At 50.2% G+C, this 19,668-nt stretch overlaps 1 protein-coding gene across 9 annotated transcripts in view; it reads right to left on the bottom strand.

Moving 5' to 3' along the window:
- Positions 1-19,668, bottom strand: part of mast2 (microtubule associated serine/threonine kinase 2) — an 84,358-nt gene that overhangs the window by 17,262 nt on the left and 47,428 nt on the right. For 3 of the 9 annotated variants that reach the window (XM_086144078.1, XM_086144087.1, XM_086144154.1), the window contains 7 exons: positions 11,726-11,817; positions 10,595-10,670; positions 9,798-9,818; positions 9,039-9,117; positions 7,998-8,152; positions 1,876-1,951; positions 1,419-1,628 (listed from right to left, as the gene is read on the bottom strand). In XM_086144078.1, the coding sequence (XP_086000204.1) occupies positions 1,419-1,628; positions 1,876-1,951; positions 7,998-8,152; positions 9,039-9,117; positions 9,798-9,818; positions 10,595-10,670; positions 11,726-11,817 (709 nt within the window). Of the gene's footprint in view, positions 1-1,418; positions 1,629-1,875; positions 1,952-7,997; positions 8,153-9,038; positions 9,118-9,797; positions 9,819-10,594; positions 10,671-11,725; positions 11,818-14,790; positions 15,016-17,173; positions 17,405-19,668 lie in introns of those variants that run through there. The other 6 variants (XM_086144097.1, XM_086144119.1, XM_086144138.1 and 3 more) reach the window with 5 other exon arrangements.

Here is a 19,668-nt window from a genome sequence, read left to right as displayed (position 1 = left end):
AGTCTATTACCCGCCCGTTGTTAATTTTATCGATCCGTCAACTTTCACTTTGTTTTTCAGGTATTGATATCATTATAACAAAACTGGAGTTGTTGAAATAAATTCCTTTCTTTCCAATGATTAAAAGTTTATTGTTTTCAGAAACGAGACGTCACTATTAAGCGTCAAAAGTTTTGAATTCTGTAAAACGCCCCCCCACTTCTAGGGCCTGATGAAGAGCAAAACTGAAAAAGTGGACTCAACTGTAAAGTGTGTGTACGGCGCCTCCTCCTGCCAGCTGGGAGGAAACACCTCCCACCCGCTGCTCCTCATCATCTCCTCCTCCTCCTCCTCCTCCTCCTCCGGCCTCCTCTGCCAGACGACGCCCGACATCTCGCCGCATAAAAAAAACACCCGAGGCGCCGCCGGCCCGCGTCCATACACCCCCCGAGGCGGCGTCGGTGTTGAGCGGAACCTCCTCCCGCTCCGCCGCCGTCCCCGACTCCTCCAGATGTGCTCGGGTCTGGCTCGCCGCTCCGGCGGCGTCGGGACGGCTCGTCCTCGCTCCGCCTTCCTCGCGGCGAGCACAGCCGGCCAATCACGCGCCCCCGCCCGTATCCCCCGCCCAGCTCTGCCTGTCTGGAGAGCCATCCGTCAGCCCCCGGTGACTGCTGGAGTGTGAAATTAAAATCCAGGCGTGTGTGTGAGACAGATATTTTGGATGTGTGTGTGTCCCAGTAGAGTGTGTGTGTGTCAATAAGAGGGCCGGGGGAGCCATAACACCCCCCCACCCCCGAAAACTGAGCTAATTGAGATGTCACCACCGGCACGTGCACGTACGTCGCCATGTTGGCGAGAAGGGGGACGTGTCCGGTCCCGAGAACAGACAGTGTGTGAGTGTGTGAGTGTGTGTGTGTGTGTGTGTGTGTGTGACATCAGACGGCGCCCGTCATGGCGAGCGATACACACACACACGTCAGGGCGTGAGTTGCTGGACAGTCAAGCATAACATGATGTCTTCATCTGAATGTCGTTTTTTTTTTTTTTTTTTGTCTCAATAAACCAGATGTAAAGTTCAGGTCAGGTTTGCAGTGGTTACCATGGCGACGCATGAGTAGCACTCTATGGCCACCCATGTCAGTGATTCGGTTGTGATTGTTTATTTGGCTTGATGGGGCTTTATGATACACTGTGTGTGTGTGTTTGTGTGTGTTGGTGTCGAAAATGTAAACATGGGTGAAAACTTACCTTAACACACATCCATCGCCATGGTAACACGTCCAAGACGTGACCGATCTGTCATCATTACGTTATTACGCGGTTGTTTTACTTGCGGATTCCAACAGAGAGTACCCGGATACTTCCTGCCGACGCCACCGGATCTCCCACAACGCAATGAGGGGAGTGTGTGTGTGTGTGTGTGTGTGTGTGTGACTCACGTCCTGCAGCAGCTTCTCCAGGCTCTCCTGCAGCTCGTAGAAGTAGCGCGAGGTGATTAGCCCATCGCGGCTCTTGTCCAGGCAGTCCCTGGAGAGCTCGGTCAGCTGGTGGTGGATGAAGCTCAGGACGCCGTCGGCCAGCGGGCGCACTTTGTCCGGCGCTGACGAGCTGAGCAGCTCCGCCAGGCGCTCCTCCATCTGAGCCGTCGCCTGAGGCGGGGGGGTGAGTCACCAGGGTCGTCATTCTTCACTCCTAATTATTATTTAAAAATCTCCTCCGGCCTCCAGAATGACGGACGCCACGGCACGGAGAGATTCCTCAACTCATAAAATAATAACATTATCTAAAGACGATGTTCATTCACCCTCTACTTCTTCTCGTTATGCTTTCTGGAGGAGCTTTAGAGGAGCACTTCCTGCCAGCATTTCAAAATAAAAGCAAACAGGAAGTACCGACCTTCGGGAACCTCTCCTTGTAGACGTGGTTCATCATGACGATCTCGTGGTCGAAGGAGATGGGCGAGCGGCCGGGGCTGAAATACACACACACACACACACACACACACACACACACGTGAGTAAAACAACATCTATCAATGCATCTGAAATAGTGAAAGGTCAAGGATATTGCTGCTTCCACTGGCTTGTCTTGTTGGGGAAAAACTAATATGTGTGTGTGTGTGTGTGTGTGTGTGTATCTGTCAGTCAATCCCCCCACCCCCCCCCCTGCCCCCCATTATTTCCTGGAGATCATTTTCCAGGATTTTCTTGGCAGACCATAATATGTACCTGGCTGCAGAGGTCAACCGCACATGGTTTTGGAAATTGAGTAATTTACACTTAACATCCGTACAATGAGTAACTGGATACACACACACACACACACACACACACACACACACACACACACACACACACACACACACACATATATATATATATGTGTGTGTGTGTGTGTATCCAGTTACTGGATACTATATATATATATATATATATATATATAGCTGGATTTAGAAATAAATCATTTTCAAAAAAATTATGAAAATTGATATTTGTATATGACCTGATTTATTTTTTTTTTTTTTAGGGGGGGAAGCAGGATTTGTCAAGGTTTTTCCCAGGTCTCTCAAGGTGTGTGAGGCACCAACATGTGAACAGTGTGTGTGGAGAAGGTCCGGGTCCCAGCAGGTCTCCATGGAGACGCCCCTTCCAACCCCTTAGAAGCTTCTCCCTCTGCTCCGGACACAATATCAGTCCAACCATCCGTCAGCTGACAATTACTGTCTCCTGGGACACACACTCTTTTCTTATTCTATTATACACACACACTCAGGCACCCACACACACACACACACACACACACATACAATTTTGTTTTTTCCCCAGCAAGACCAGCCAGTGGAAGCGGCGATATCCTTGACCTTTCAGTGTCTCCCTGTTGGGACTGACAAGGTGTGTGGGTGTGTGTGTGTGTCTGTGTGTGTGTGTGTGTGTGTGTGTGTCTGTGTGTGTCTGTGTGTGCATTCCAGAGATCCTCACTCCAGTCAATTTTAGGGTTTTTCTGGCATTTCATCCTTGGAAAATCCAGCGTTCCAAATGTTTTGTTGGTCATCTTCGTTGCCATGGAAACATGGAAACACACAGGCATTGTTTATTTTTTTAAAAATATTTTCCAATTCAGCTCTGACATTTCAGAAGCGAAGTGTTTGTCCAACATGGAATCAGAAGGACGCAGAAAAAGCAGAAGTCGACAAGGTACGCGATAACATGCACGCTCACGTGCGCTCAGACCAGCCCACTTCCTACTTCCTGCGGGGTTTTTATCCGACGGCCTCAGGAACGGATTTACAAATTCCAATAAACAGACAGCAGGTGAGAGCTCCAGATGTCACTGCAGGTATGAGTCACCGTTACACACACACACACACACACACACACACACACACACACACTCACGTGCACTCATGCTGAGCGATGAGGTAATGCTTTAAGTCATCCGTCTCAACTCCGTCCAATTACCAGGTTAATAAGACAGAGCTGGACGTCATGGAGGCTGTTTATCACACCCACGCACACACACACACACACACACACACACACACACACACACACACGTTTTCCACATTTCTTTTGTTTCATATCTTGAAATCCTGACATGTAGCTCATCTTTAACAAGTGACATCATAAACCATTTATGAGGGAAAAAAAAAACAAAAAAAAAAACATTTAAAAAAAAAAATTGAAATACTACATTCAATATACATATGAAATAAATACAATTAGCTATTATTATTATTATTATTATAATTTATCATCATTATTGCAATTTTTACAAATGTTAATTACACCTTATGGTGTCTGATTTTAAACCATTATCACTAATAAGTAATTTATTCAATTCAATAAAGTGTTGTGATCAAATCAAATGAATCCTAACATTCCTGAAGAAATGCAGCCAATTTCTAGCAAATGACATTATCAACCATTCGAGAATTAATATCAATAATTGTTATTATCATAATGATTATCATCATTATTGTCGTTAATGAAATTGTCAATCGTAAAACAAATCGCAACACTTACTGGTGGTAAAATATTTATAAAGTTCCTGAAGAACTGCAGCTGATCTTTACCAAATAACATCATAACCCAGTCTAGAAATAATAATAATAAAGTTAATAAAAATGGTAAAAAGTAATTGTGACAGTAACTACATTGTAAAATGTAGATAAAAACATTAAACACTCTACAAATAATGCGAATAATTATTATTACTGATAAGAAACAATAATCATGACAGTAACTGCACTATAATAACTTTTATAACGCTTTTACTTTGAAAAGCCGCAGCGTGTGAAGGCTCAGTGCTGCCCTCTACAGGCCGGCCAGAACACCTGCACGGACCTCCAGACAAAGACAGGACACACACACTGCCCACGCACGCACGCGCGCGTGTGTGTGTGTGTGTGTGTGTGTGTGTGTGTGTGTAAAACGGTGATGTCAATCATCAGCCACTTCGACATCTTCATCTTTAAACTCGTCTTATGTCAATTTTTTTCCTCTGCCTTTGAATCAATCAAACGACGCCTGCACAAAAGAGTTTTGCGCGCGCGTGTGTGTGTGTGTGTGTGTGTGTGTGTGTGTGTGTGTGTGTGTGTGTGTGTGTGTGTGCTCGGGGGCTTTATTAGAATACAGCTCAGCGTTCAGAGGTCGGCGTGGATCCCCAGGACGGCTGGAGTGCAGCCCCGGCCAGACAAAGGATAATTAGGACGCCGTTAGACTTTCTGCCGCGACGGGAAATTAAAGGAATAAAAAGAGAGGGAGAATGAGAGGAAGGAGGCCGGCGGCGTTTCCCGCGCACGCCGTCTGTCAGCACGCCGACAAACGACCTTGGAGACGACTCCCGTTACCACGGGATACGAAAACTGGGAAGTTGAACCCGAGACAAAACTTCCTACGCGACGTGTTTCGTGATTAAAACATGGACGCCCCCCCTCCCCGACCCCCAAGATCCATCACCCCATCGCCCCATCACCCGCGGCAACGAAGTGATGTCACGTGTGACAAAAAGCCGCTCAGTGAGAGGGAGCTGATTGGCCGAGAGGGTAATTGAAGTAAATCAGAAGAGACAGTGAATCAGATGGTGGCAGTGAGCTCTGTGTGTGTGTGTGTGTGTGTGTGTGTGTGTGTGAGAAAGAGAAGAAATAACATTGACGCTTCACAACTGAGGCGGGCGACTCGGGAAATGAGATGCCTAATTGACCGTGACAGAGAGATGGGCTGAATGTGGATGAGGTGTGTGTGTGTGTGTGTGTGTGTGTGTGTGTGTGTGTGTTCACCGCAGACACCTTTCAGCTTTGCAGTGTGAAGTGTGTGTGTGTGAAGTTCCCCGCAGAGATCTCTGCAAAGCCCCCGACAAACCATTGGGAGGGAAAGTTTCGGGCCGATAATAAGTGTGTAATAAGAGTTTTATTACTGTGTAATTACGGGTGTTGGACCAGCGGGTGATGCTGGTGATGCTGGTGATCCACGGCGACCTTCACCGAAGATCATCTTTTAAGGCGGATTCATTTGCATCGATTAAACCTCCTTTCTAGCTTCGTCCGCTCATTGGCTAGACTTGGCGAAGGGGGGCGGGGCTTCACCCGCAGACCAACTGTCAATCATCCAACCGTGGATATTTGAGTCTTCAATGGACCTGCTGGCTTTTTGGACTTTGGGAGGAAGATGGAGAACCTAGACAAAACTCAGGCAGGAGAACATGGAGAGCCCAGGTGGGAGAATGTGAAGAAAAACCAGGCTGGAGAAGATGGGGAGGTCCTGCGAGGACAGAAAGTTTTTCGAGGTCCTCAAATGTGGGGAGGAGTAAATTATTGTCACTTCCTCCTTCTTCTCCTTCCAGGTCCAATTAGCATCTTGGTCAACTTCCTTCTTCATTCTCCTGCCCCCTCTGGGGTCCCCCGTCCACACCCGTGACCGTCACCCCCCTTAGCATACAAGAACATCTGACTGGATGCTGAGTTAGCATAGCCTAGCCTAGCATAGCCTGGGCATCTTTGCGTCCCAAACAAAAGACTCCATTGGTCATGGAGATGAGGAGATGGAGTGCTCAGCGTTAACCGAACATGCTCTTCTTTCACAGCGACCTCAGGTCCTGGGGCCACCGGGCCAACAAGAGCGTTCCTCGGTTCCTCTTGCCATGACTTGTAGAACTGAGAAGAGCCAATTCGAAGTCGACGGATGTGACACTTCCTCTTGTTTGCCATGGGAGTACCACCTGGTCATGTGACGGAACCAGAGGAACTTGGGGTTCCTCCTGGAGGACAGACATGTCCCGTCCCAGATACCTATCTGGTGGTGGAAAGCAGCAGAGTTTGGGTTCACCCCAAACTTGTATGCTCGCTTGAGGAGTCCATGTGGTCAAAGGGTTTATGTGGGTATGAGTGAGGGGGGTTGGCCTGCTTTATTAATAGACCACCTTTCACAAAGAAAATACTTCATGGCTTCCAGCCTCCAGAACGCAGCTGTTTACCAGGAACAGTTCAGCTATGCACACACACACAACACACATACGTGCATGCACACACGTGCACACGCGCACTCTGAATGCGGCATCAATCAGAAGTAGCAGCGGGACCCCGGTCGGATTTCCCTCGCCACATCTCCGTCCTGCCGTCTTTCACCTCCAGAGGATGAAAGGCTTCAATCTCTCTCGGCAGAAACGGAGATGAAGACGAGGAGGAAGATGGAAGTGGAAGAGGGGGGGCTGACGGCGAGGCGGCAAATAAAAGGCTAAAGCGGGTGACATGTTGACAGGCGGATAGAAAGACCGAGAAAAGAGATCGGAGGGGGATGAAGATGGGAGTCTGCAGGTAAACAGTTGCGGGGGGGGGGAGGATCTGACAGTCCATCAAGACTTTTTATTATTGTCAGGTTCTAGAAATCAACTGCAGTTGACATGAGTCCAGACAAAGAGGCGCTGGAGTTGGGATGAAATAATTCTGGCTCACGTTTACCTTGGAGGGGAAGGAAACCCAGGAGATCAGGGAATAGTTGGAGGCAGATCTTGGAATGACTCGAGGAGGATGAAGGGTCTTTGTGTCCAATCACTGTCTATCAACTCCAATCCCCCCCGACACAACCAGCGAGCCTTCGGTTGCTAGGATACGGATGAGGCGACACCTTTCAGCCTCCACCGAACGACAAATTGACCTGCTAGCATCAGGACTACAAAGTGACCTCCATGTTTCATGACTACAAAGTTACCCGTTGGCTTTAGGACTACAAAATGATCTGTTAGCATCAAGACTAAAAGTGACCTCTTAGCATCAGGACTACAAAATGACTCATTAGCTTCGGGAATATAAGGGAACCTCCTAGTTTCAGGACTACAGAAAGACCTTTTAGCTTCATTATCACAAACTGACCTTCTAGTTTCTAGACCCCAACCTGACCCATTAGCTTTAGGGCTACAGAATGATCTTTTAGCATCAAGACTAAAACGTGACCTATAAGCACCAGAACTACAAAATGACCGGTTAGCTTTAGGACCATGAGGTGACCTTCTAGTTTCAGGGCTACAGAATGACTTGCTAGCTTCAGGGCTAAAAAGTGACCTTCTTGCTTTCGGACGATACAGTGGCCCTCTAATTTCAGGACTACAGAATGACCTGCTAGCTTCCAGACTACAAAGTGACCTGTTAACTTTAGTTATGAACTTCTAGCTCCGGATAACAAAGTACAGTAACATTTCTATAAATGGGCAACGGCAAATTCATTTATGAAAAGAACAATAACAAAAAGCCTCGAAAATCAGGCCTTTGGTCGAGACTCCTGGTCCTGGATTCCAGGACCACAAGGGCTGAACATGCCAGTACTCACTGCTGTCCACCAGGGGGCAGCAGCGCACCATAACACCAACTCACCATCATGACACTCACCACGACATGAGCAAGTCCAAGAGCAAGTGTGAACCCTTTGTCGCTAGGTAACATGGAGGTCGTCTTAAACCAGCAGAGGTGCCGTCACCTCCATGTGTTTGAGTGCGTGGTGGACCTGCGACAGGTGCGGAGGTCCTACCTGAGGCTGCGGGAGCGCGGTCTCATGGCGGGGGAGCGGCGACCCTCCTCGTCCGTGATGCTCTCCGAGCTGAAGTGCTTGGTGAGGAAGTGCAGCTCATCGGGCGTCGGCTGGAAGGGCAGCTGGTGCAGCTTCTCCTGAGATGAACAGGAGGACTGTGAGAGGAGGAGCACAGAGGGAGCACAGATTACAACCAGCACTGGAGCTACTGCTGCCGGGGAGGAGCTAGCAGGATGCTAGGTTTTGCGTTGGATAAGCTAGCGTTCCACAAGGTTTTGGGGGGGGTTCTACAGGGGATGGGGTCCACAGGGTTTGAGATGTACAAGGTTTGGGAAGGTAAAGTTTCGAGGTTCCCAAGAAGTTACCTCTTATTTGGGGTCTACCATGTTTGGGTTCTAGGGGGCTTTGGCACTATTTGGTTTCTGATACTAACAGGTCATGTAGTCCTGATGCTAACAGGTCACTTTTTAGTCATGATGCTAACAGACCATTATGTTGTTCCTGAAGCTAGAAGGTCACTTTTTTGTCCTGAAGCCAACGGATCATTCTGTACTCCTAAAGCCAACAGATCATTTTAGCAACCTTAAGCTAAAAGGTCACTTTGTAGTCCTGGATCTCATGGGTCCTTTTTAAGTTCTGAAGCGAGAAGGTCACTTTGTAGTCCTAAAGTAAATGGTGACTTTGTGGTCCCAAAATTAATGAATCACTTTGTAGCTATGAAGTTCACAGGTCATTTTGTAGTCCTAAGACAAGTAGGTCACTTAGTAGTCGTAAGGTAAACGGGAACTTTGTAGTCCCGAAGCTAACAGGTGACATGGTAATCCAGGGGCTAACAGGTCACTATGTAGTCCTGAACCTCGGAGGCTTCCAAGATGCTGAGCCTGAGTGAACCGGCTGCATCAGGGCAGTAAGGAGGAGGATGAAGGAGCAGCAGAGGAGGTTCAGAGTTGAGGGCCAGGAGGCAGAGGAGGGAACAGAGGATGGAGAGGCTTCACAGTGGGGAAGGGGATGACGACCAGAGACAGGTGGAGTGATATTTACCGAGACGGTGGAGCTGGGGGTGTTGGTTCCATAGCCGGAGGACGGCAGCGAGGCCAAGGACCAGCGTCGGCCATCCGTCCTGCAGGACACACAGGACACAGAGGTGTGAAGATCACTGGTGGGAGGAGGGGCATCGAACAGACACCGACATGAACACAAACGCCAGCAGCCATTTTGGCGGGACGCAGCGCCGCCAAACATCAGCAGGCAGGTTAGACAGAGGAGGGAGAACACAGACGGGCAGGAGAACCCAAGGACTTCTGGGATTTGGTGGTGACTCGAGTTGCGCTGTAGGCCGCGACCCCCAGGGGTGTCGCCTCCTGGAGGCTGCAGGAGTTCCTGACCTGGGTTTCCTGTGAGCTTTTAGGGCATTGGAACTGGGAAATGAAGCTGGATCCTCAAGATGGAAGAGGCAACATTCAAACATGCTAGCAGATTTAGCCGAGTGGAAGTTGGTGGCTCCGTATCACTGACATAAGCATACATAGACACCAAGAACCTGTGGAGAACCTTTGCCGCTGGGATCCGTCTACTTGCTGGATGTACTCTACACCTCTGTCTCCAGGAGGGCTTTCCAGCCAAGCATCATGTGTGTGTGTGTGTGTGTGTGTGTGTGTGTGTGTGTGTGTGTGTGTGTGTGAGGGAAGATGCTGAGGAGCCGTGCTGTTTTTACTGGAGCTCAGCCATGCAGGGTGGCGGTGGAGGTGGGAGGGTGGGGGGCATACAGTGTGGGAGGTTAAAGGTCAAAACTGAGGTTACCTGTCAGCTCGGTGTCCGTGACTGTGAAAGAGACAAGAGACGGGTTGGCGTTTCCAGAGTGACACACACACACACACACACACACACTCTATGTTTGAGAGCCTGTGATAATCCTAGACTCGTTATAATCTGGGATTAAGACTTTGGGTTTTTGCCGAAATAAGACGATTGAGATTAATGACAGGAAAAATAATAATCCTAAAATAAAAAAAAAATCTCTAAATGAAATCCGTCATCCGGATGTTCCCTCTCCGGAAAGTCAGGAGAAAATGCGGCTTGATAAGCCGCAGTACCGGTCTCCTCCACCGGGCGTCACCGCAGGCCGCCAAGCTGCTAATCACGCCATCCGCGGGAGCCACTTAGCATCACGCCCGCCGCCGCCGCCACGGAAACCGCCTGAGGTCTTGGTGGGACGTCGAAAAGGCGTTTCCATGGCAACACTATCATTCAAGGTAGGAACGCAACGCGGCTTTGACACTTTTACGCTTTTCTGTCTGACTGGTCGAAAAATTACGTTTCATTATTTAGGTTGATGTTTGGGGGGGTGAACAGGTCAATAATCTGATTCATTTTTATTTTCCTTTGTAAAAACAAACACTGCGACTTGACTTCGGACAAAGAACATGCGCACGCGCACACGCACGCACACACTCACACACTCCTCTCTAATTAGTCTGAGCTGAGGACTCGGGATGAGAAGAGGCTTATTAATCCCGCTTTGAGCGTCAGAGTGATTCCGTCCTCCGCCTCATCGTCTCTCACGCCATCATCTTCCTCCTCCTATTCGGCGGTCTCACCTGCGGGCCGGGACGAAGGAGAAATGAGCGGCGGTGTTCGGGGAGAAGTTGCGAGGGCTGTCCAGAGGGCTGGTGCCTGAGAGGGAGGAGAAACAACAGCCTTCGGTTATTACGGTGAAGTTACCTGCTTATTATGTCCTTCTCCCTCCTGCAAAATTGAGGGATCAGCCTCAAACTGGATTTAAATATGTGACAAAAAAAAAAATGAAAAGACATGCTGTTTGTGTCACCATGTTGTTATTTTAAGGCAAATCACTGCCAATCAGAACAAAAGCGTCCTCAATACACACACACACACTCGCAGACACACACACACACACACACACCGTCAGTCGTCTTCTCTTCAGGTAGCGCAGCTGCAATCACTCAGTGACCTACTTTTCGCAAAGATGAAAAAACTTAGCTGCTACATGCTAATGTGCTATCTGCTATGAGCCCCCCCCCCCCCCCCACGATTCTACTCGCTCGCTGCGTCTCCTGGGACGCCGGCGTTGGGCTCACGATCAGGGAAAGGAAACTTGACGAGACGAGAGGGGGGTGTGTGTGTGTGTGTGTGTGTGTGTGTGTGTGTGTGTGTGTGTGCCTCCCCAATCCAAATGACAGATGTTTGAAAGGAGGTGTCAGGTGTCAGAGTTGACGTTCACCGACCTTTTCCTGATGACGGCTTGCTGGTGGCGGGGAGAAGAGATGATGGTTCAGATTCTGCATGTGTGTGTGAGTGTGTGTGTGTGTGTGTGTGTGCGTGTGCTGGACATTCAATAAAATGCGTTCTGAACTTTCACCATCAAAATGATTACTTTGGCCGTCGTCTTGGCAACACAGCAGCCAGGAGAAAGATGGCGACACAGAAGAGGAACACACACACACACGAACACACACACACACACACACACGTTCATCTTTTTTCCATTTTAACAGTAAGCACGGTCGGGGGCTGGAGCCAATCCCGGCTGGCACTGAGGCATGGGGGCGGGGCTTAATTTGGAGCTGTCAATCATGCAACCATTCACTCCCATTCACACCCACAGATGATTTGGAGGATTTGATGAAGACGTTGACTGTTTTTAGACCGCGGGAGGACGACGGAGAACCCAGGCAGTGTGTGTGTGTGTGTGTGTGTGTGTGTGTTACCTGTGTGCCCGTGCAGGGGGGAGTGAGGTCGGGGGAGGGTCGGGGAGGTGCTGGAGGTCACAATCAGACTCTTCCTGTTGCTGGTCCGACAGCTGGGAGGAGAGAGAAGGAGGAGGGAGGACGTCAGGCTCTGGCGAGGATGAAGATGACGAGGACGATGAAGCCCGCGGAGAACCAAACACAGGGCCGCCTGATGCAAATTTTCACACACTGTCGTTTTGATACACAAATGACACACAGTGCTTTAGCATCCGCTGATGCTAAAGCTAATGCTAATGCCAATCAGATGCCATCGCATAGAAGTAGTGACGGAAATGAAGAGTTGTGATGATGGAAAGGGAGGAACTTTCAAAAACCACTTCCTGTCCTGTTGCGTGAGCTGAAGTCACACCGGATAGCTCGTCATGAAAGACGAGCTATTAATCTTATCCTATATAATAATACTGATACTAATAGATATAATTTCGCTGAATTCTATTTTCACGGGTAATGTCTTTTCTAAATTAAAAACTCACAGCTGGATAACGTCACTGGATTAAGGGACGCTCACAAACGTGTTTATTGCAATAAGGCTTGAAAAAGTGTAATAACAGTGTAATAATTAATTCTGCAAAACCATCTGCCGATGGGAAATCAATAAATCATTTCTGGATCATTGGCAAAAACAGACCTTCTTGCAGAAAACCTGCTCTACATGTTGTTTCCTCCTCCTTCCTGCCAGCAAACCGAGACGCTGTTATTAAAAAAAAAATAAAAGAATAAAACAACTCGTGTGTGTGTGTGTGTGTGTGTGAGAGAGAAAGAGAGAGAGAGTGTGTGTGTTTATGTGTTCCAGGCTGGAGGCTAGAAACTCATAAGACCTGCAGATAAAAGAACCGGCAGCGAGCAAACAGCTGCGTGGGTGTTCGACAAGCCCTCTGACACACACACACACACAGACACACACACACACACACACACACACACACGCACACACAGCGTGTGTGATAAGAGATCCACTGCCAAAACTCAATCCCCCGTCGTCCTTTCAATAATGTTGATAATGTGGGTCAGGGGGTTCCAGTCGCCACAGGAAATCAATGTGTTGCCCACCGCAGCCTCTGCAAGCATGTGTGTGTGTGTGTGTGTGTGTGTGCTTCAACAACACACACCATTTCCTTGTGTTACTTATGGATTAGCCGCCATGCTGTTGATAGAGCTCACTGATTGGGTGGGCGGTCTGAAGTTTGATTGACAGCGTGTTACAGGGGCGGGGCTAGAGTTTGATTGACAGCGTGTTACAGGGGCGGGGCCAGAGTTTGATTGACAGCGTGTTACAGGGGCGGGGCTAGAGTTTGATTGACACGTTACAGGAGGGAATAACAGTTTGTGTGACGGCTGTAACAAGGCCGTGTTAGAGTTTAATTGACAGACTGTTACAGGGGTGTGTTAGAATTTGATTGACAGCCCATTTCAGAAGGGGGTTCTGGTTTGATGGGTATGTTTGGTTTGGTAAACAGGTTACAGGGAGGGCATTAGAGTTTGATTGACAGCTTGTAACTGAAGGGTTTTTGTTTCAATGGCATGTTACAAGGGGATATTAGAGTTTAGTTGACAGCCTTATTACAGAGGTGTGTTAAGTTTGATTGACAGCCTTCTTCTAAAGCGTATCTTAGTTTGATTGACAGCCTGTAACAGGCATGTTAGTTTGACTGACATGTTATAAGGAGGTTTTGGAGTTTGATTGACAGCCTGTTACAGGGAGGAGCCTCCTGGACGACGAAGATTGTGAGGCATTCCTCGGAGCCATCTACGTCCTCACACACCTGGATGTTCGAGCCCAGGGAGCGATGAAGAAAGATCTCAGGAGGCAAATAATCCGTCGGCGACCCGGCCACCGGGGGGCGCCGCAAACACAAACAACTACTGGACTTTCTAATCCGCGGCGGCTCCTTCCTCATCCTCGCTTCACCCTGATTAAAGTTCAATCCAGAAACCCACCGGAGCTTGTTGCCATGCAGGAGGACCCCCCCGCCCTCCCCCTGCACACACACACACACACACACACACACACACACTCCTAAACACGCCGACAAGACGAAACGCACCGAGGAGGAGGCGTGACGAAGAGCAGAGCAACCCGTTATTACAGGGAGGAGGAAGACTGCGGCTTCAAAGCGCTAAAAACAGACCGTCTGCTTCTCCTTCCTGTGGAGGAGCCACTCCTGACTGACAAGACGGGGGGAGGAAGAGGAGGAAGAGGAGGAAGAGGAGGAAGAGGAGGAAGAGGAAGAGGAGGAGGTCAACATACATTTGACTGGATGGGAAAGAAACGGCGAGGAAGATGAGGAAGCACGTCGACGGGAGACGGGGAGAGCGGAGGGGAGGAAGGTGGAGAGGCGGAAAGTAAACATGGCAAAGGAGCAGAGAGGAAAAAGACAGCAGGAGGAAGGAGATGTTGAGATATTGAGGGCAGGAGTCGTCTGGCGTGAAGAAGAGGAGCACGGCGTTGTACCTCTTGGACCTCCTCAGCATGCTCCTCTCGGGCAGGGAGAAATTGGAGAGCACGGTCCAGAAGGAATCCGACATGCTGCTAGCGCCCGGATGCTTCCATCGCTACGGCGGCGGCGAGGGGGGGGGAGGAAAAAAAAAAACAAAAAAAAAAAAACGACACGAGTCCACCTGTCACCGCGGCGACGACGAGTGTGCGAGCGACGCTGGTGTTTGAGCTGCGTCTCCTCCCTCGCTCTCTCTCTCTTTCCCTCTCTCTCATCCGGCGCCTCCCTCCTCCCTCCTGCTAACTCTTCTTCTTCTGTGGTTGTGACGACGCTCTTCATCGCCTCACACACACACACACACACACCTTTCAATGACAACTGTACTGCTGCTGGGCTGACTCGCCGTCACCGCCGCTTTTATTTTGAAAGGACAGGAAACAGGAAGTGGCGAGCGCCTGACGTTGAGTCAAACTGCGATGCGCTCACGGACGCCTGGGAAATTCCGGCCGGCGAACCGAAGCGACCGCTTGGATGGGAGGGCGCGCCCGAACGTTCAAGGTCAAAGGTCAGACACACGGATGGTCTTACCTCCACAGGAAGGGGTTTCCTCGCTGGTGAACGGGGGCGGACAGCGGGCCGTCGGCGCCGCAGAGGGAGGGGGAGGAGGAGGAGGAGGACAGGGGGCGGGCCGCCGTGGCGGCGGCGGCGGCGGCAGGGGGCTGAACGACGGAGGGATGAAAGGAAGTGGGGGACAGCAGGTGCTGGAGGAGGCTGCTGTTGCCGTGGCAACGCAGCTGAGCCGGCGACCAGATTCTGCCAACAGAGGATGGGGAGGGAAAAGGGGGGGCGCAAGGAGGGAGGGGGGGAGACCATGAGTTTGCCCCGGACAAGTGTGTGTGTGTGTGTGTGTGTGTGTGTGTGTGTGTGTGTTATTGACCATGTCTGTTACAGATGTTAAGACCGAAGGGGCGGGGCTAATGAAGCTGTCAATCAAACGAAAAGTCACCCTCTCATTCACACCCCATGGACTCTTTGGGGTCTTCAATGGAGATGACCAAGGTTTTGGAGGCCGTGGGAGGAAGACGGAGAACCTGGAGAACCCAGGCAGGAGAACATGGATGAAGAACCTGGATAGTAGAACAAGGAGAGAACCTGGAGGACCCAGAGCTGGAGAACATGGAAGGAGGACCCAGGCTGGAGAACAAGGAGAAGCTCCAGAACTCAGGCAGGAGAACATGGAAGGAGAACCCAGGCTGGAGAATATAAAGAACTTGGAGAACACTGGCAGGAGAACCTGGAGAACCGAAGCAGGAGAACATGGAGAACCTGGGGCAAGAGAACAAGGAGAGAACCTGGAAGATCCAGAGGTGGAGAACATGAAAGGAGAACCCAGGCAGGAGAACATGGATGAAGAACCTGGATAGTAGAACAAGGAGAGAACCTGGAGGACCCAGAGCTGGAGAACATGGAAGGAGAACCCAGGCTGGAGAACATAAAGAACATGGAGAACCCGAGCAGGAGAACATGGAGAACTAGGGGAGAACCTGGAGAACAAATGAAGGAGAACATGGATGGAGAATCCAGGTTGGAGAACAAGGAGAAGCTCCAGAACTCAGGCAGGAGAACATGGAGAACCTGAAGGACTGCTCCAGGAAGGAAGTCCTCTCTCTCGTTGTGTTTCAACAAGAATTCTTGGAAACGTGTTAAAGTTTACGTTGAGAACAATGCGTTGCCATGACAACCGTCCACTTCCAAGACGGCCAGGGTTCTTCTGGACCGCGGCGGACAATATATCCCAGCTAAGACCAGGACAAAAGCCAGGTTCTCCGGGGGGGCGGGGCTTGTGACTGACCAGCCTGTTGCCCCTGGCGACGCCCATCCAGAACAACACAATGGACGAAGGTCGTCCCTCGGGCCCCGACAGAACGCTCCGACGAGAACTCTCGGGTTTCCGTCCCGCCTCGGCCTCACTGACCCACGTTCACTATGTCTCCCCCGTGTGTGTGTGTGTGTGTGTGTGTGTGTGTGTGTCCTCTAAAGTGCGCCTGTGCCGCTCGCCAGCTTTTAGGGATCGGAGGCGAAATAACCCGAGATAAATATAAACCCAGAGCGTCCATCGTGGAGGAGGCGGCGCCGGCGTGACTCCGCCCACCAGATTAAATCCCCGAAGCGGACGAGAAGAAATGAAAGTCAGGAGGTCGCACGGACGGCGTTGGGGGCGGGGCCTCTCTGGCGCCCTCCTGTGGCCGCAGGGGGTTGATTTTTTTTTTTTTTTTTTAATCCCCGAGTTTGTTTGCTAATCCGGCCAAGGGGAAGATTTAACTGGGATTAACGTGTTACTGCAGTAGTACTGTCACCTGGCACGCACTCGCATTTTAATTAAATCATATTTTACAATCATCAATAACTTCCCCCGTGGATGGTTTTATCGATAAAACGACCACTTCCTGTGTCGGCCGAGAGAAAAAGAGAAAACAGACACGACCAAAATTGACAGTCGCTCAATCTGGACGCCTGAGTCGATCCATAATCTGCCGCGCCGCTGAATAAAATAACTTTGGTCGTTAAAACCACATTAATAACCAAATATTACCACATTTTGACAATAATAGACAAGTACTGAGATACTTCTACTCCATCTGAAGTACCGAGTATTTTAAAATTTACCATTTTTACCGGTTGTCTGAGAGTTTGCGGCGGCGCCCCCTGCTGGCCCCTGGCGGGAACCGCACGCCTGCCGCCGAGGCCAGCCGATTGGTCCGTTTCCTTCCTGCGCGTCGGGATTACGGCGATCCGAGCACGCCGTCGAACTCGCCTTCCTCAGAGTTCGGCGCCTCCACTTCCGAGGGGAAGGAGAACGGCCTGAATCTGAATCTCTAAAAGCGGCGCCGGACCGCTTTAGACCGGGATTAGAACGGGATTATAATTCCGAGCCGGCCGGTGGCTCACGCCTTCATGCGGGGGTTCTTACTGGAGTCGAAGGTGCGGCGCTCCGGCTCTCTCCTTCCTCCTCTTCATTGCCTGTCCCGGGACAGAGTGCTCCGCTGTAATCTGCGATAATCCCGCCGACTGCATCCGCTCACGCCAACGCCGCGGCCCTCGCCGGCCCGCCACATGAACGCCGTCCCATGGAGGCAGTGGCAGTATGCGTGAAGGAATGACCGGCGCGTGCTTCTGTGTGTGTGTGTGTGTGTGTGTGTGTGTGTGTGTGTGTGTTACGTCAGCACCTGCCGTTATCTGCACACACACACTCAGAAATGCGAGCCATCCGGGGTGGAGTTCGGCGGCGGCGAGCTCGGGCTCGCTCAGTCAAGAACTGTCACGGAAAAAAACACGCGGCGTGTGTGTGAGTGTGTGTGTCCGGGCCACCCACACACACATACACGCACGCACCCACACACACACACACACACACACTTCTCCCCCCCCCCTTCATAGTACGTGGCTCCGTGCGTGATCTATCTCCTCGGCCCGACTTCGCCGCTTCAGGTTAATAATCCAGAACCTGCAGGGAGTCGTGAAGGTCCGGAGCGTTCAGTTAATCCCACACAGGCGCCGGCGTGTTTTCACGCTGGGACTGACGGCGTCCTCAGAGGGACGCAGGAGGAGGGACAGCGTTAGAGAGAGAGAGGGAGGAAGGGAGGGAGGGAGGGAGGACGGCCTCTTCCAGCCTCTCAGGATTTAAAAAAATAAAAGCCTCAGTCACAGAGAAAAGTTTTCCCACTTATTTAATAAACACCCATCAATAACTGCTTATTGTTGTTGTTACTACTTTATTATACTGGAATACCTGTCAGCAGTTTGTCTATTAACTATTCCGTCACAAGTGTTTATTTATTTAAAAGTAAAATGCAAGTATTTTAAGGCTTGTTTTTTTTTTGTTTTTTTTTTTAAATTATGACACTCTTAGCTGACCTTTCAAAAAAAACACAATTTTTTTTGAAGGGTGATTCCAGAAATAATATTTCAGGAGTCATCTTAGAGGACCGGGCTGGTTCTGGTTTGGAATAACTTTATTTTAAGTTATAAACATCTCTAATCAGTTATAACTATATAAATATAGCAAGAGAGACAATTAATTGTTAATAAGCTGGTCTGTTTTCATTTTTTTTAGAATAAAAAGGGGATATCTTTTTCTGGAGAACACTCTTGTTCCTCCTCATTCGAATACAATGAGCTATAGTATACACACACACACACACACACACACACACACATACACATACACACACACGCAAGCTTCTATTCATATAAAGTGATTAGTGTATTGACGTAGGAGCGAGTGGCCGCAAGACATGAGAATGTGATTACATATCAATCTGTGTGTGTGTGTGTGTGTGTGTGTGTGTAAAGCAAAGCTGTGCTGCACGTCAAGCACCACGTTGGCCAATGAGACATGAGCGTGTGACACATCAGGGCCAGATCCCGTGACGACGGCGGCGTGAGTCTGAGGGGGCGGAGCCAGGGCGGTGGAATGTGATTGGACGGAGATGATGACATCTCTGTGGACCAATGAGGTGTCAAACATCTCCGCACGCTTCTCTCAATGTTGCCTCGGCCCTTGAAGATTCATTGAGGACTCTAAAAGGTCCGTAGGTGCGGATGAGAGGCTGAACGGTTGGATGATTGACAGCTGACCCAGGAGGGCTAAACCCCGCCTCTCGCCTCAGTGACGGCTGCGATTGGCTCCGCCCCCGTGGTCAGTCAGAGTGTGTGAAGACTGGAAACAGCGTTAGCTTTTGCGGCTAAAGCGGCGTTCCGCTCCGGAACGAGTTCCCCTCGTGATCCACGGGGCTTCCGGGTTCCAGTTTAGCTTCCATGAAGTGTTTGCTAACGGCTAATAGCGGCTGCTAGCCGCGGCGGACGGGTCGCACGCCAGGCCAACTGCAAGGAAATAAAAAGCCGGCGTGCGGAACGACGAGCACGCTGGCGCGTCGGAAACCCCAGAGTCTTTTTTTACTGTTTTATTACTACTTTATTGCACTGTGGCCAGCGCTCACACAGAGGAAGCAGCTCTGATCCCGCAAAGTTCTGACAGCGGGGATGTGGAACCCGTCCACAGTTGTTACGGCACGTCTATTATTTGTTGATAATCGCTCGCAGCTGCGTCTTCATCGCCTCCCGGCCCGAAAAAAAACTATTTCCTGAGTGAAAACTGCAGGGGAGTCAACGTGGGCCTCGGAGAACCGGCGGCCATTTTGAAATCAACTTGTTGAACTGACTGTGAACACACACACACACACACACACACACACACAGAGCAAGAACCCGTCCAGAGGTGAAGAACCGGGGTTCTGGACGGACGGGGATCCGGCCCCTGGATCCCCGTCCCCGCTGGGATGTTTTTCAGCCCCTGAAACCTGAGGCCGTGGCTCGGGGCGCTGCTGTTGTGTTTGCGGTCACCATGGAAACAGGGGAACTCCAGGAACATCCGCTCCATTTCCACCGTTATCTCCGAGCCAGGTT

Source organism: Fistularia commersonii, chromosome 1 (genome assembly GCF_037954325.1).
Source record: "Fistularia commersonii isolate RoL2024-O1a breed Wild chromosome 1, RoL_Fcom_v1.0, whole genome shotgun sequence".
Taxonomy (NCBI): domain Eukaryota; kingdom Metazoa; phylum Chordata; class Actinopteri; order Syngnathiformes; family Fistulariidae; genus Fistularia; species Fistularia commersonii.
The sequence above is the reverse complement of the archived record's forward strand: the minus strand, read 5'-3'. Positions and strand labels throughout refer to the sequence as shown.